General features: G+C 37.4%; 1 protein-coding gene across 3 annotated transcripts in view; it reads left to right on the top strand.

Moving 5' to 3' along the window:
* BCO2 (beta-carotene oxygenase 2) overlaps positions 1–17,520 on the top strand; it is a 106,150-nt gene that overhangs the window by 84,455 nt on the left and 4,175 nt on the right. For all 3 annotated transcript variants that reach the window (XM_045797778.2, XM_087868440.1, XM_045797775.2), the window contains 4 exons: positions 4,785–4,913; positions 5,939–6,099; positions 7,028–7,195; positions 16,591–16,728. In XM_045797778.2, coding sequence (XP_045653734.1) covers positions 4,785–4,913; positions 5,939–6,099; positions 7,028–7,195; positions 16,591–16,728 — 596 coding nt within the window. The remainder of the gene's footprint in view (positions 1–4,784; positions 4,914–5,938; positions 6,100–7,027; positions 7,196–16,590; positions 16,729–17,520) is intronic.

Genomic DNA, 17,520 nt, shown 5'->3' with positions numbered 1-17,520 from the left:
TGACCACTATCTCACACCATACACAAAAATAAACTCCAAATGGATGAAAGACCTTGATGTGAGACAGGAATCCATCAAAATCCTAGAGGAGAACATAGGCAGCAACCTCTACGACATCGGCCAAAGCAACCTTTTTCTTTTTTTCTTTTCTTTTTTTTTTTTTTAAGATTTTATTTATTTATGTGACAGAGAGACAGCCAGCGAGAGAGGGAACACAGCAGGGGGAGTGGGAGAGGAAGAAGCAGGCTCATAGCGGAAGAGCCTGATGTGGGACTCGATCCCGGATCACCAGGATCACGCCCTGAGCCGAAGGCAGACGCTTTAACGACTGCGCTACCCAGGCGCCCCAAAAGCAACCTTTTTCATGATACATCCCCAAAGGCAAGAGAAACAAAAGATAAAATGAATTTATGGGACTTCATCAAGATTAAAAGTTTCTGCACAGCCAAGGAAACAGTCAGAAAAACTAAGAGGCAGCCCACGGAATGGGAGAAGATATTTGCAAATGACACTACAGATAAAGGACTGGTATCCAAGATCTACAAAGAACTTCTCAAACTCAATACACGAGAAACAAATAAACAAATCAAAAAATGGGCAGAAGATATGAACAGACACTTTTCCAATGAAGACATACAAATGGCTAACAGACACATGAAAAAATGTTCAAAATCATTAGCCATCAGGGAAATTCAAATCAAAACCACACTGAGATACCACCTTACGCCAGTTAGAATGGCAAAAATAGACAAGGCAAGAAACAACAATTGTTGGAGAGGATGTGGAGAAAGGGGATCCCTCCTACATTGTTGGTGGGAATGCAAGTTGGTACAGCCACTCTGGAAAACAGTGTGGAGGTCCCTTAAAAAGTTAAAAATTGAGCTACCCTATGATCCAGCCATTGCACTACTGGGTGTTTACCCCAAAGATACAGACGTAGTGAAGAGAAGGGCCATATGCACCCCAATGTTCATAGCAGCAATGTCCACAATAGCTAAATCGTGGAAGGAGCCGAGATGCCCTGCAACAGATGACTGGATTAAGAAGTTGTGGTCCATATATACAATGGAATATTACTCAGCAATCAGAAAGAACGAGTTCTCAACATTTGCTACAACATGGATGGCACTGGAGGAGATAATGCTAAGTGAAATAAGTCAAGCAGAGAAAGACAACTATCATATGATTTCTCTCATCTATGGAACATAAGAACTAGAATGATCAGTAGGGGAAGAAAGGGATAAAGAAAGGGGGGGGGGGTAAACAGAAGGGGGAACGAAACATGAGAGACTATGGACTATGAGAAACAAACTGAGGGCTACAGAGGGGAGGGGGGTGGGGGAATGGGATAGACCGGTGATGGGTAGTAAGGAGGGCACATATTGCATGGTGCACTGGGTGTTATACACAACTAATGAATCATCGAGCCTTACATCGAAAACCAGGGATGTACTGTATGGTGACTAACATAATATAATAAAAAATCATTATTAAAAAAAAAAAAAAAGAAACATTTTGCAGAACCAGGCTGCATAGAATTCTCCTAAGTAGAAGTACCTATCTTTTCAAAAACTATTTTCTTGTTAATTAAAATATGGTTGACAGAAAATACATTTCTTAATAAATTGGCTGTGTTAATCAAGTAGATAACTTTGTAGCTAGTTCATCATATGATAAAAACTGTTTAACTGTTCTGAATTATATATTCTAAAATAAATAGTCATTAGATCAGTGGTTCTCAGCCTTTAGCGTGCCTAAGAATTTTCTGGAACACTTCTAGCAATGTATAATACTGGGCTTTATCTTCAGAGACTGTGGTTCGATAGAACTGAAAAAGGGCCAAGAATCTGCATTTTAACCACCCTTTTACCCCTTATCTTGGCAGATTTGAGCAAGGTCCCCAGATGATTTGGGCTAAGTGACTCCTGTATATTTGAGAATCCCAGGTCTAGTCATCATGTGGCTGTCTTTTTACTTTGCCTCAATTTGCTATTATACAAAGTCCTGAAGAGTCTCTCAGAGGTAGACTCAGTATTGGGCGGGTATTCTTCTGAGATGTCCTCTGCTGGGTGTTTCCTGGGTATGTGTCTGCCTTTCTCAGGGCTTCACAACTTGCGGTTAGAACAGTTCATTAACTAAGAGTGGTTAAATTTAGTGAATTGAGTCTTATCACTTAATCCAGGTACTGAGATGGGCAGTTCTTCTCTTTATCTAATCCTAATTTCAACTAAAATGGAATTTTCTTTCCTTCTCCTTCTCCTCCTCCCCCTTGTTCTTTTTACTTGATGATTTAGTCCAGTGAGGAGTTTTTGAACTGGAACTCATATGTACATGTACCTGCAGGGAACTCGAGTACCTAAGTTGTGTTTGGGGAAATTTAGTGATTCTCATAATAAAGTGCTTGCTTCTATCTTTAAGAAATAAAAAGCTTTTAATTGTTTTAGCCTTTCCAGATACCTTTAAAAGACTTTTAAAAATGAACAAAAATTGGCGTGCCTGGGTGGCTCAGTCGTTAAGTGTCTGCCTTCGGCCCAGGGCGTGATCCCAGGGTCCTGGGATCGAGCCCCACGTTGGGCTCCCTGCTCCACTGGGAGCCTGCTTTTTCCTCTCCCACTCCCCCTGCTTGTGTTCCCTCTCTCACTGGCTGTCTCTCTGTCAAATAAATAAATAAAATCTTAAAAAAATAAAAATAAAAATGAACAAAAATCCTCTAATCAATCCAGATGATTTTTAGTACTAATTAAATATATGTAATCAGTTAGATGGTAATATGATACTTTTGAACTGTAGAGCTTGTATTTTATAACTCATCACTGTTATATATAGTGGGTGCTCAGAACATATCTATATCCCCAACTCAGACCTCTCCAGTATTTCATATCCAATTGCTTACTCAATGTTTGTACTAGAATGTCTAATAGGCATTACAACATTGATTTATCTAAAAACCAAACTCCTGAGATTTTCCCCTAGATTTTTTTCTGCTTAAAATTTTCCCCATCTCAGTTGATCTTTCATCCTTCCAGTGCTCAGGACAATAATTTTAGAATCATCTTTCCCACTCGTCTCTCTCACATCTGTATCCAATTGGTCAAAAAGCAATTGCAGCAGAGCCTTCAAAATAAATAAAAAATCCAGTCACTTCATATGACCTCTGCTGCCGGCACTCTGGTTTGAGCCCACTATCCTCTCTTATATGAATTATTGTAATAGCTTCTTAACGGGTCTCCGTGCTTCTGTCCCACATCAGTTAATTATTAGCATATCAACCAGTTATCCTTTTAATGCACCCACCACGTCTCCTTAGAATCTTCTTGTTTACTATAACAGGGCCACACTGGCCTCCTTGCTGTTATTTGAGCACTCCAGACTTACTCTTTGCTGAGAATCTTTGCATTTACTCTTCTCTCTGCCTGGAATGTGATTTTCCCAGGTGTCCTCAAGGCTCTATTCCTCACCTCCTTCAGGTCTTTACTCAAATGTCACCTTCTTAGTGAAGCCTTCTCAGATCACCATAACGAAATTTGCAAACAGTGGCCTTCATCTATATACGCTTACTCCTGATCCCCCGTTCCCTGTTTTATTTTTCTTTATAGATCTTATCGTCATCTCATGCTTTGTATTTTTACTTATGGATGCTTTATTAGAATTTGAGCTTTATCAAAAAAGAGTGTTTTGTATATTTGTACACTGCCGTATACAATTGTCTGGAAGATAAACTTAGGACACTCAGAAGAGTGCCTGGAATAGAGTTGGCATTCAATAAGTAACTGCTGAATAAATGAACAGAGAACTGTATGGTTATCTTGTTCCAAAAGAAGCTCAGTGATTACAAAATTCTGTAAGTTACACCAGTTTTTCAGGACCAGCATTGCCAATTCTAATACCAGAAATATAATTTGATGTGACCTCAGTATTTGTTTATTCACTGAATGATTTAAAAAACATACGTTGTTAATTAATCCATCGATAGCTATTTGTACTGTGCCTGTTGAATGCTAAGTTCTTGCTTGGTACTGAGGATGCAAAGATGAATCAGACACAATTCCTGCCCTTGAAGAACTCGCCAGTCTACTGGGAAGCAGATAAACAAGCACAAAATTATAGTGCAGTAAGATAAGGGCTATGACTATATAAGATATAATCAGGGCAGAGAGGAAGGGCACCAAATACCTTTGGGGTGGGGAAGAGTTAGGGAGTGCTAGTTGAGGAGTGGTTACCTGAGCTGATTCTTGATGAAGCAGTAAGATGAATGATTACATGAATGAAGGTGATTGCATGAATGCATTGATGAGAAATGATGTTGATAGGACTCAGAGTGAACCCGGGGATCCAGAGGACTGGAGAGAAGGAGTGTGTGTGTGGGGCAAATGGAGGTTGTAGTTGTAGGGATTGGGGCGGGGAGACGCACAAATAGAATTTGAGGATATTCCTGGCTGGTACCTAATCTTTTCCTATAGAGAATGAATTCATCTTCGGGGAGTGAGGAGGTAACCTTCTGAGAGCATTAAAGTACAATGAAGTTAGCTGCTAATCATGAAACAAAATGCAATGAACTGTTGGTTGATTACTTTGTGTATATTGCCTTAAAACCTTATCTAATGTGACTTTCACAAAGTTAATATTTTTTTATCCAAGTCTTTGTTTGAAGTAACGCTTTATGAAATATGGATGTCAGGCATATATTGTATAAATCTCTTAACTGCTTTTGTGTGGTCCATGAGTATGAGGGTTATCTTTTATTTTGGAATGTGTGTAAAATAAGACAGGACTTTGTTTTCCAGGTTCTTGCTACAATGTTATTCGGGTTCCTCCAGAGAAGGTGGATCTTGGGGAGACAATCCACGGAGCCCAGGTGATATGTTCTATTGTCTCTACAGAGAGGATGAAACCTTCTTACTATCATAGCTTTGGTAAGCCCAGAAGATAAGGTAAATTGCAGTGGCATCTGCCTTATGTCGCTGTAGCAGAGGAACTAGTTTGGGCAAATATTGTGTTGATACAGCTTATCCAAGTATGCTGATAATGAGACCAAGGTTGCATTTTAATGCCAGTTAAGTTTATTCTGTTTAGTCACATACTTCTTACCCTGGCCAAATGACTGCCTAAAAAGACATATTTATTTTAGTACTGGCAATTACTTAAAAATTGACAACATCAAAAGTGAACCGTAATGTAAATTATGGACTTTGAGTGCTTCTGATGTGTCCGTGTAGGCTCATCAGGTGTAACAAATGTACCGACCACTCTGGTGGGGGTGTTGATAATAGGGAGGTTATGCATGTGTGGGGACAGAGGGCATATGACAAGTCTCTGTACCTTCCCTTTAATTTTGTTACAAAACTGAAACTCCTCTAAAAAAGTGAAGTCTTAATAAAAAAAAAATAATTTGACCATAAAAAAAAATTGACTAGAATTCAAATTAGGCAACTTTAAGCCACAGTTGTAATAATTGTACATGAAAAGGTCTTGACTATATTTCTTGGGGGAAATTCATATTCTGTTTGATTGCTTCAGCTTTTTCTCAGAATATTTATTTTCTGTGTTCTAAACTTTTATAGCCAATCTGCTCCTGAATCCTTACCTTCAGTATAAATAGCAAATGGATTACAGAATAAACATCTCGATCTCGAATGACGCTTTAATATTATGCTTCTTTCCTTTGTTCCTAAAACAAACAACTTGAAAAGAAAAATAAGAAAGATAAAAAGCAAGCTGAGGGCATTCAACCCAAGCTGTTCTAAGCAGTTCCTTTTTTTATGTAGGAACAGGAAATATGTCAAGCAAAGCTGGGAAATGGTGAAGGATTATTTCTGGATGGGTTTTGCTTAGGTCAGCCGTACTATGTCTAGGCATTCAGATAAGTCCCTGTAACTGTCACACTTCAGACAACTCTAATTTGCCAAATAACATTTTATTATTTGCTGGAACCTTTTAGGAATGACAAGGAACTATATAATCTTCATTGAACAGCCCCTAAAGATGAATTTGTGGAAAATTGTCACTTCTAGAATTCGGGGAAAGGCCTTTTCAGATGGCATAAGCTGGGAACCCCAGTATAATACACGGTTTCATGTGGTGGATAAGCACACTGGACAGGTGGAGTATTTTGTGTATATTCATCATGAAAATGATTGGACATAAAGATACATTTTCCTATGGTTGATTTTTACCTTCCCTGGGCATTGCTTACATAAGACTCTCTTAATCAAGAATATTACCTTCTTCCGTAGGTGGGCCTAGCTCACTTATTACTTAATACGGTAGGTTTTGCATATTAGAAAATTGTAAGAAATCGTTTTATGCTTTTAATTATCTGACTTAACCATAACAGCACCTGGGAAAACTTCTTGGCATCTTAGAATGGATTTTTCCGTATCATAGTAGTTGCTAAAGAGAACGTTGTTCGTGCAGTGAACAAAAGTGAAACTTTTGCACTGTTATTTTAATTGCTTGCTTCTGTGACTTCTTGATATGTAAATATGATAATCCTACCAAAGTCCAAGGCACGCTGGTTAAATATCTTTCTATACTCTTGATTAGTAGTACTATTATATTTGTCTTCTTTTAGCTTCTTTAAAAAAATAATATCCTAAATTTACTGTACCCTAATTTCATTACAAAAAAAATCCCATTTTTGGTAATGAATGCATTTTTCAGCGAGTTAGTCATAAGCTACTTAGTAGTAGTATTTTCTATTTAATCATGTAAGATAGAATCCAGGATTTATTTATCCCTCAAAACATTGGGCCATATATCATCAGGACTTTTAAGTTCGTTGTAACCATTGATTGGTTTGTATCAGATAGCCCCAGTTCATTATTTCATATGAAATGTGACGGCTTAAACAAGGATGCTTAAATCAAAGTGTTTGTTTCTACATTCCAAATTCTTTTTACACTTACTAGGCCTGCCATTTAAAGGGGAGGGAATCTTTTTAATCTAAACTTTGTGGATCTGTCCCCTAAAGAAAAAAAAATGAAAAAACAAAATATCTCTTTTTCATTGTTTGTATTTTCCCCTGCAGCTTCTTCCAGGAATGTACTACAGTAAACCTTTTGTTACTTTTCATCAAATCAATGCCTTTGAGGACCAGGGCTGTGTTGTAATTGATATGTGCTGTCAGGATGATGGAAGAAACCTGGAAGTTTACCAACTACAGAATCTCAGGAAAGCTGGGGAAGGGCTTGATCAGGTAAACATCTCTGATTTGTCAGGTTCTGGTTGGCTTTGGAATTAGCTGTTTCTGTTGCTTCTTTGGCAAATAAGGAAGGAGAATGGTTTTGAAGCATTGAAGGCACAGCTTTGTCATTTACTTATTTAATATTTAAAAATAATTTGAAGTACTTACTTAATACCTAATAAATTAAAAGCATATTAAAAAAAGCCAAGAGATGTGTTTTGGAGCACCTTTGATTAGTTCCTTATTATGCATTCATAAGTTTCCTGGAAAGGATAGCACAATGGACTATAATATCTTAATTCTCCGATAAAAGAAATTTTTTCAGTTCATCTAGCTGAAGGGATTGACATTCTCCTGATACTGAATCCAAGGCAAAATTTTTCCTTTGGATTATGTAATGTAAATTGTTTCGAGCTGTAGTTTTATTTATATTTATTTAAAAATTTTTTTTAAAAAGTAGGCTCCATGCCCAGTGTAGAGCTAACTCGGGGCTTGAACCCACAACCCTGAGATCAAGACCTGAGCTGAAATCAAGAGTTGCATGCTTAACTGACTGAGCCACCCAGGTGCCCTTGTAGTTTTATTTTTAAAACTTTTTATTTTATTTATTTTTTATTATTTTTTTAAGATTTTATTTATTTGACAGAGAGAGAGACAGCCAGTGAGAGAGGGAACACAAGCAGGGGGAGTGGGAGAGGAAGAGGCAGGCTCCCAAGGGAGCAGGGAGCCCAATGCAGGGCTCAATGCCAGGACCCTTGGATCATGACCTGAGCTGAAGGCAGATGCTTAATGACTGAGCCAACCAGGCTCCCCTATTTTTAAATCTTTTTAAAACATTAATTTTGAAGTTGCTTATACTTATAACGCTGACCTATATTATTATAGCTGTATGATATGTCTTGATATCTGCAGTATAAGTCTGTTAGCGCTCTTCTTTTTTAAGATTGCCTGGGTTTGGGGCGCCTGGGTGGCTCAGTCCATTAAGCATCTGACTCTTGGTTTCGGCTGGGGTTGTGATCTCAAGGGTTGTTGGATCTGGCCCTGTGTTGTGCTCCATGCTGAACGTGGAGACCGCTTGAAGATTCTCGCTCTCTGTCCCTACTCCTACTTGCATGCACTCTCTCTCTCTAAAATGAATAAATAAATCTTCAAAAAAAAATTGCCCAGGTTTTTCTTGGCCTTTTTGCATTTCCATAAATTTTGGAATCAACTTATCAGTTTTTGCAAATTAAAAAAAAACTTGATTGAGATCATGTTGCAACTATAGATCAATTTGGGGATAATTGCTATCTTTACTACAGTAAGAAGTATTAAGTCTTCAATCCATGAACATGGAATATCTCTCCATTTTTTGCGGTCTTTTAAAATTTCTCTTAGTAAGGTCTATAGTTTTCAGTGTCAGGATATTACATATCTTTTGTTAAATTTATCCCTAGGCGTTAAATGTGTTTTGAAACTATTGTAAATGGTATCTTTTAAACTTTCATTTTCTGTTTTTGCTGGTATACAGAAATGCAATTGATTTTGTATATTGATGTCATATTTAGAGATCTTGCTAAATTCACTTATTAGGGTTTAAATAGTTGAACTGTAGGTTATTTTCAATTTTCTATGTATATAATGTATATAATCATGTTATCTGACAGTATCCAGTACTTAAATAACTTTTATTTCTTTTTCTTGCCTTGTTATACTAGCTAGGACCTTAGATTGAAAAGAAGTGATGATAGCAGTAATCATTTTCCCCATCTCATTTGGAAAATGTTCAATAGTCCACCATTAAGTATGAAATTGCTATAGGTATTTTTGTAGATACCTTTATCAGATTATCTTAGTGGTGCTTTTGATGAATAAGTGGTGCTTTTGATGAATAAGCATGTTCCAATATATCAGTTTTATTCTTTATGAGTAATACATTGTACATCCTGTTTCAGACCTCTTTCTATCATCAGGTCATGAAAATATTTTCCCATATTGCCTCTAGAAGAATTTTTAATTCTAAAAATTAAGTACCCAAATATATGGTGTTCTGTTTCTGGACTCTATATTCTGTTCCATTGGTCTGCTTATATATTCTTGTGCCAGTATCGCATTGTTCTGATTACTATCACTGTATAAAAAATCTTGGTGTTTAGTAGATCAGGTCCTCCTAATTTTTTTCTTCTATAATAAGTGTTATGGCCATTCCTGGCCCTCTACATTTTGGAATAAATTTTAGAATTGGCTTGTCAGTTTCTACACACACACACACACAAATAAAAACAAAAAAATCTGTTAGATTTTAATTGCATTTGCACTGAATCTACGTATTAATTTGAGAGAAGATTAATATCTTCACACTATGTTGATTCTTCTAGTACATGAACACAATATATCTTTCCATTTATCACTTCTTTAAAGTGTTTTATAGCTGTCTGGGTGCACATTTTATACATCTTTTAGATTATAAAAAAGATTATTAAATTGTTAGATTAATCCTAGGTATTTTATATATATGTAAGAATATGTATATATGTTCTTATATGTGTGTGTGTATATATATGTGTGAATATACAGTATATATATGCATGTGTGTATATAGGTATTTTATATATGTGTGTGTGTGCATATATATATATATATATATATATATTTTTTTTTTTTTTTTGTAAAAGAGAGAGCATGGGTTGGGGGGTGGAACAATGGAGAGGGAGAGAGAATCTTAAGCAGCCTCCGTGCTCAGTGCAGAGCCAGAGACGGGGCTTGATCTTACAACCCTGAGATCATGACCTGAGCCGAGATTAAGAATTAGACACTTAACTGACTGAGCCACTCAGGTGCCCGGGATTTGATATTATTTTATTTTATCATATTTTTTTAAAGATTTATTTATTTGAGAGAGAGAGAGAGAGAGAGCATGAGTGGGGGCAGAGACAGAGGGAGAGGGAGAAGCAGACTCCCTGCTGAGCAGGGAGCCCAACGTGGGGCTTGATCCCAGGATCCCAAGATCATGACCTGAGCCAAGGCAGATGCTTAACCGACTGAGCTACCCAGGAGCCCCTTGATATTATTTTATATTAATTTAAATGTTATTTACTTTCTCTTTCATTTGTTAATACTGCTATATGGCAATATGATTGATTTTTATTTATTGATCTTGTATTCAGTAATGAATACAGTGTTTCAGTAATTCTAATAATTTATAGATTCTTTTAGATTTCGTGCATCTACAGTCATATCTTATGCAAGTAATGATTTTTTTTTCCCCCTTTCCAAACTAGTTATTGGTTTTCTTTTTCTTGTCTTACGTCACTGGATCTCCAGTACTGTGTTGAATGTAAGTGGTGATAGTTGGCATCCTTATCTGGTGCCTAATCTGAGAGGAAAAGTTTTCAACATTTTACTATTAAGTATGCTGTTTGCTATATATTTAAACAAACAAACAAAAAAAACCAAACTAGTAGACTTTGTTTTTTAGAGAAGTTTTAGGTTTAAAGAAAAATCAAGCAGAACATACAGAGAACTCCCATGTATATTCCCTTCCCCCTTATCTCCCCAGGTTCCCCTATTATTAACATCTTGCCTTGGTGTGGTATATTTGTTACAGTTGATGAACCAATATTCATATACTATTACTAACTAAAGTCCATAATTTACATTAGGTTTCACTCTTTGCGTTGTACAATTCTGTGGATTTTGACAAATGTGTAAGGTCATGTATCCATAATTATATATAGTACCATACAGAATAGTTTCCCTGTCCTAAAAATACCATGTTCCACCTATTCTTCCCTTCCCTCCCACCTATTTTCAACACCTGACAACGGGTAACCTAGTAATCTTTTTACTGTCTCTATAGTTTTTTCTTTTCTAAGAGGTCATATAATTGGACTCCTAGAGTGTGTAGCTTTTTCAGACTGGCCTTTTTTTTTTTTTAAGATTACTTATTTATTTGAGAGAGAGAGAATGAGTGGGGAGAGGGATAGAGGGAGAGAGAGAGAAGCAGACTCCCTGCTGAGCAGGGAGCCTGAGGCGGCGCTCAATCCCAGGACCCTGAGATCATTACCTGAGCCAAAGACAGATGCTTAACTGACTGAGCCACCCAGGCACCCCTCAGACTGGCTTTTTTCACTAAGTAATATGCATTTAAAGTTTCTTCATGTCTTTTGGTGGCTTGATAGCGCATTTTTTCATCACTGAATAATATTCTATTGTATGTATGTACCACAGTTTGTTTATCCATTCATTTACTGGAGGATATCTTGGTTGCTTTCGGTTTTTGGCAAATATAAACAAAACTGCTATAAACATTTGTGGACAGGTTTTGTGTGGCCATGAGTTATTGATAGATTTTTTTTTAAGATTTTATTTATTTATCGGAGAGTGAGAGAGAGAGTGCACAAGCAGGGGGAGCAGCAGGCAGAGGGGAAAGTAGGCTCCCCGCTGAGCAAGGAGTCCCATGCAGGACTCAATTCCAGGACCCCGGGATCATGACCCAAGTTGAAGGCAGACGCTTAACTGACTGAGCCACGCAGGCGTCCCAGTAGTTTTTTTTAAAGATGCTTTTGCTTGCTTAGGAAAGTTCCCATCTATCATGGATGGATGTTGGATTTTATTGTTTTTTTCTGTACTATTGAGATAATCACATGACTTATCCTTTATGTTATCAATGTGAAATATATTGATTGATTTAAGAAATGTTTATAACAAGGGCGCCTGGGTGGCTCAGTCTTTAAGCATCTGCCTTTGGCTCGGGTCATGATCCCAGGGTCCTGGGATTGAGCCCCACGTCGGGCTCCCTGCTCCTCTGGGAGCCTGCTTCTCCCTGTCCCACTCCCCCTGCTTGTGTTCCCTCTCTCGCTCTCTCTCTCTTTGTCAAATAAATAAATCTTAAAAAAAGAGAGAGAAATGTTTATAACAGCTATTTATTGTTTTTTGAATATGAAGCTTAACCTTCCAAACCTGAACCAAATCCCAACTAGTTGCAATGTATTTTTCTTTTAATATTGTTAGACTTTATTAATATTTTGTTTAGGTTATTTTTGCATGTATTTTCTGAAAAAAATTAGCCTATAATTTTTCTTTCTTATAATGTCCTTGTTAAATTTTAGTATTAAGGTTTTGCTGATCTCATACAGTGAGTTGGAAATTGTTCTCTCTTCTCTGCATGGGATTGTATAAGATTGGCATTATTTCTTAAATGTTTGGAATAATTCAAGAAGTAAGCCATCTGGGCCTGCAAATTTCCTTATAGTTAGATCTTAAATTATGAATCCTTTTTTTGTTAAGATTTTACTTATTTATTTGGCAGAGAGAGCAAAAGCGCACAAGCAGGGGGAGCAGCAGAGGGAGAAGGAGAAGCAGCCTGCTGTGGGGCTCGATCCCAGGACCCTGGGACCATGAACTGAGCCAAAGGCAGATGCTTAATGACTGACCCACCCAGGCGCCCCTTAAATTATGAATTCTATTTCTTTAATAATATAGGATTATTCTGATTTTCTATTTTTTATTGTATCAAATTTGGTAAATTGAGGTTTTCTAGAAATTTATCCATGTCATCTAAAATTTCAAGTTTATTTACCTGATGTTACTCAAAATATCATTCTATGTTTTTAAAAATTGTGCCTAGGGTTAATTGATACCACCTGTTTATATTCCTGATATATATGGTTATTTTTTCCTGTCTTTTTTGTTCATTTGCTTAGACTTGCCAGGGTCTTATCAAGTTTAATGAAGCTTTTCAAAAAGGACTATCGTTTTGGCTTTGTTGGTCCTCTTTAATGTGCATTTGTTTTCCATTTCATCAATTTTTCTTATTATTTCCTTTTCTACTTTTTTTTTTCCTTTTTCAAGTTTTTATTTAATTTCCAGTTAGTTAAAGTGTAATATCAGTTTCAGGAGTAGAATTTAGTGATCAACATCCAGTCATCACAAGTGCACTCCTTAATCCCCATCACCCATTTAACCCATCCCTCACCCACCTCCCCTCCAGCAATCCTCAGTGTGTTCTCTATAGTTAAGATCCTGGGGCGCCTGGGTGGCTCAGTTGTTAAGTGTCTGCCTTTGGCTCAGGGCGTGATCCTGGTGTACCAGGATCGAGCCCCACATCAGGCTCCTCCACTGGGAGCCTGCTTCTTCCTCTCCCACTCCCCCTGCTTGTGTTCCCTCTCTCACTGGCTGTCTCTCTCTCTCTGTCAAATAAATAAAATAAAATCTTAAAAAAAAAAAGAGCCTGTTTTATGGTTTGCCTCTCTCTTTTTTTCTTTACCCATATGTTCATCTGTTTTGTGTCTTAAATTCCACATATGAGCGAAATCGTATGGTATTTGTCTTTCTCTGACTTTTTCTACTTTCTTTGTGCTTAATGTAAGCCCTCTTTCTAAGGATATGGATCCTTAGTTTGTTATTTTTCATCCTTTCCCCCACAACATATGTCTTTGAGATGATAAATTTCTGGTTAGCTGCATCCCACAAATTTTGATATGTTTTATTTTTATTACTTTTCCATTAAAGGATTTTCTCTCATTGAGATGTCTTCTTTCAAATGTGTTTTAAAAATTTCAAATATGTGTGTGGTGGTGATCACGTGAATTTACACATAATAAAATTGCATGGAACTGAATACAAACATGCACATATATACACACACGAGTGGATGTTGAACTGGTGAAATCTGAATAACGTTGGTGGATTATATCAATGTAAATTTCCAGTTGTGATATTTTACTGTAGTTATGCAAGACATTTTCATTGGTGAATCTGGATGAAGGATACATGTGATCTCTCTGCATTATTTCTTTTTTTATGTGATAAAATATACATAACATAAAATTTACCATTTTAACCATTTTTAGGTGTTCAGTGGCATTAAGAACATGAAGAACATGAACAGTGTTGTACAGCCATACCGACTGTCCATTTCCAGACTTTTTCATCATCCCTAACAGGAACTCTACCCATTAAATAACAAATCCCTGTTCTCCCCTCTTTCCAGCCTTTGGGAACTTCTGTTCTACTTTCTGTTTCTATGCATTTGCCTATTCTGGGTACCTAATATAAGTGGAATCAGACAAGATTTATTTTTTGTGTGTTTGGCTTATTTTATTTAGCATAATCCTTTCAAGGGTCATCCATGTTTAATATGTATCAGAATCTCATTCCTGTTATAGGTTAAGTATTTCCTTGTATGTCTGTATTACATTTTGTTTATCTATTCATCTGTTGGTGGACATTTGGGTTGTATTTAAACTTTTGGCTATTGTGAATAATGCTGTTATGAACATTGGCATACAAATATCTATTTGAGTCCCTGTTTTAAATTCTTTTTGTATACCTGAAAGTGGAATTGCTGGATCCTATAATTCTGTATCTGTTTGAGGAACTGCCAGACTATTGTCCACAGCAGCCGCACCATGCACAGGGGTCCAATTTCTCCACAATCTCACCATCACTTGTTATTTTCTGTTTTTGATTTTGTTTTTGTTTTCATTTTTTTTTTTTTTGACAATAGACACCCTAGTGGGTGTGAGGTAGTATCTCGTTGTGGTTTTGATTTGTATTTCCTTAAGGACTAACAATGTTGTGCATCTTTTCATGTACTTATTGGCCATTTGTATATTTTTGGCAAAATGTTTCGTTTCTTACCCATTTTTTTTTAAAGATTTTATTTATTTATTTGACAGAGATAGGGACAGCCAGCGAGAGAGGGAACACAAGCAGGGGGCGTGGGAGAGGAAGAAACAGGCTCATAGCGGAGGAGCCTGACGTGGGGCTCAATCCCATAACGCTGGGATCACGCCCTGAGCCGAAGGCAGCCGCTTAACCGTTGTGCCACCCAGGCGCACCTTACCCATTTTTTAATCAATCGCTTATTTTTCTGTATTATTTCATGCCAATCTGCAGTGATCTGAAGACTAAAAATTTTAATTAAACAATTCTTTCATTTTCTCAGCCTTTCAGCTGCCTTTTCCTAGAAGCAGCAGGTATCCTGAGGGAACAAGTTGCCCCCAGTGTCTTGTTTACCGGTGGGTTTCCTTCTCCCTCCAAATCTCTGCCCTATTGATCTCCACTGCCTTTTTAGCTCACCAGTGCCTTTGTACAGCTGTTTTAAACGTCTTGTCCAGCCTCTTCAGCTGTTCTCAGTGGGACAGTTGATCTACATTACCTAATTCACCATTATTGGAAGTCTCTTTTTGTTCAGCTATGGTTCTGCAAAAGGAAAAAAATGTTTAAATAAATTTAAAAGTAATTATAAAAATCTAATTCTTTGTGAAGCTTAAAAATAGCGTTAAATCTTTACTCGGTTAAAATATTTCTGTGTGAGATGGAGATGATTTTGACCAAGTGTATGAGGGGAAATGGCACAGTTTGCCCTCCATTTTACAGTATTTCAAGAGAAGAAAATGTTCTTAAAACGTTCTCATCGTCAGAAAAAAAATTTTGTTAGAGTCTCCTGCTTAAACATGATCTCTGCAGGGAGGTTGTGTTGGGCATCCCCTAAGCCACCCTTGATTTGATGATTCACTAGGAGGGTCCACATATCTCAGAAAAATTAGCAAATGTAAAGGTGCATAGGTGAAGTCTAGAGAAAACCACCAGATACACTCTTCCAAGTCCTCTCAGTGGAGTCACACAGGACACACCTGATTTCTCTAGCAACTTGTTGTGACAACGTGTGTGAAATGTTGCATGCCAGGGAAGCTGGTTATCCAGGGTTTTGTTGGGGATCAGCACATTGGCACAAAGCCCCCATATACACCCTCAGTCAGCAAAGCTCCATATGCCCACAGGGAAGCAGGTGTTCATTATAAATCTCACTGTTAGCATAAACTGTCTGGACAAACGAGTACAGTGTAGCTCAAGACCTCAGGCATGTAAAACCACTCTTGTCAGAATATTCCAAGAGTTCAGTTCCCAGGTGCCAGCAAAGGACCAGTAACAAAAACAGACCTTTTTTGAGAATGTGCCAGGTTTGAGCAACCCAGTCCTACTAAGTTAATGCTTTTCCATGCAGAGGCCTATTCTGACTAAACATGAAGAAGGAAGCATGCTGTTACTCTCTAGGTTCTCACCCTGCAGTATGTTTCTTAATGACACTTATCACTAGCAGACCTTGGGCTATGTAATCATTTGTTTATTTGACACTAATTCAATAACATGTATTTTAATTCTTATTTATTATCATCCTTTCTCCACTAGAATGTGAGTTCCATGAGGCCACTTTGTTCACTGTTGCATTCCCAGCGTCTAAAACAATGCTTTGCCTATAGTAGGTACTCAACAGATATTTGTGGAATAAATGAATGAAAATGATCACTTATGCAATTACTTAGGAATACCAATAAAGTTGACTGGCTATAAATTATTGGGACATGCTGTTATCCCATGAATGATATTTTCTCGTCTGTTTCTTTGTCTCTCCTGAACAGGTCTATAATTCAGTAGGCAGATCTTTCCCTCGAAGGTTTGTTTTGCCCTTACATGTCAGTTTGAATGACCCTGAAGGAGAGAACCTCAGCCCATTGTCCTATTCTTCAGCCAGTGCTGTGAAACAAGCTGATGGAAAGGTATGCTATGAATGGACATTAGACGAAGACTTGGAATTTTAGTCATGTTACTTTATTCTTTGGCTGTTCTCCACAGTGTTTGGTGTCCAATAAGTCTGATAACATTCAGCTGAGCAGGATAAGGTCACAGGTAGAATTCTGAGTGGGAGTGAGCACTGTGTTTACCTGTCCTTTTTGTGTTTTGAAACAGATAGGTGCAATTTTCTAATGGCTGTGGAACGTCTAAGTATTTGAGATTGGTGTTGGTCATCTCCACCCTTTAGATAATTTGTACTTACTATAGGCATGTTATTGTGTAGCTATCAGTGTTTCAGCTTTAGTAGAATAAAAAGCTCACTTCCACCTCGTATGCCATTTGACAGCTTAGTAACAAAACCTGATAATCTGTTTTCGTTTGTTTTTGTTTTTTTGAGAAAGAGAGAGTGTGTGTGCGTATGTGCAAGCAAGTGGGGGGGTGCAGAGGGATAGAGTCTTTAAAAAAAAATAAACGTCTACTGTATTATTAGTTTCAGAGATAGAGTTTAGTGACTCATCTGTTGCTATAACACCCAGTGCTCATTACATCATGTGCCCTCCTTAATGTCCGTCACCTAGTTACCCCAGCCCCACCCACCCACCTCCCCACCAGCAACCCTCAGTTTGTTCCCTATAGTTAAGAGACTCTTATGGTTTGTCTCCCTCTCTGATTTCATCTTATTTTATTTTTCCTTCCCTTCCCCTATGATTCTCTGTTTTGTTTCTTAAATTCCATGTATGAATGAAATCATATGGTATTTGTCTTTCCCTGACTGA

This window comes from Ursus americanus, chromosome 16, assembly GCF_024610735.1.
Source record: "Ursus americanus isolate L20-20 chromosome 16, mUrsAme1.1.p, whole genome shotgun sequence".
Lineage (NCBI taxonomy): Eukaryota > Metazoa > Chordata > Mammalia > Carnivora > Ursidae > Ursus > Ursus americanus.
The sequence above is the reverse complement of the archived record's forward strand: the minus strand, read 5'-3'. Positions and strand labels throughout refer to the sequence as shown.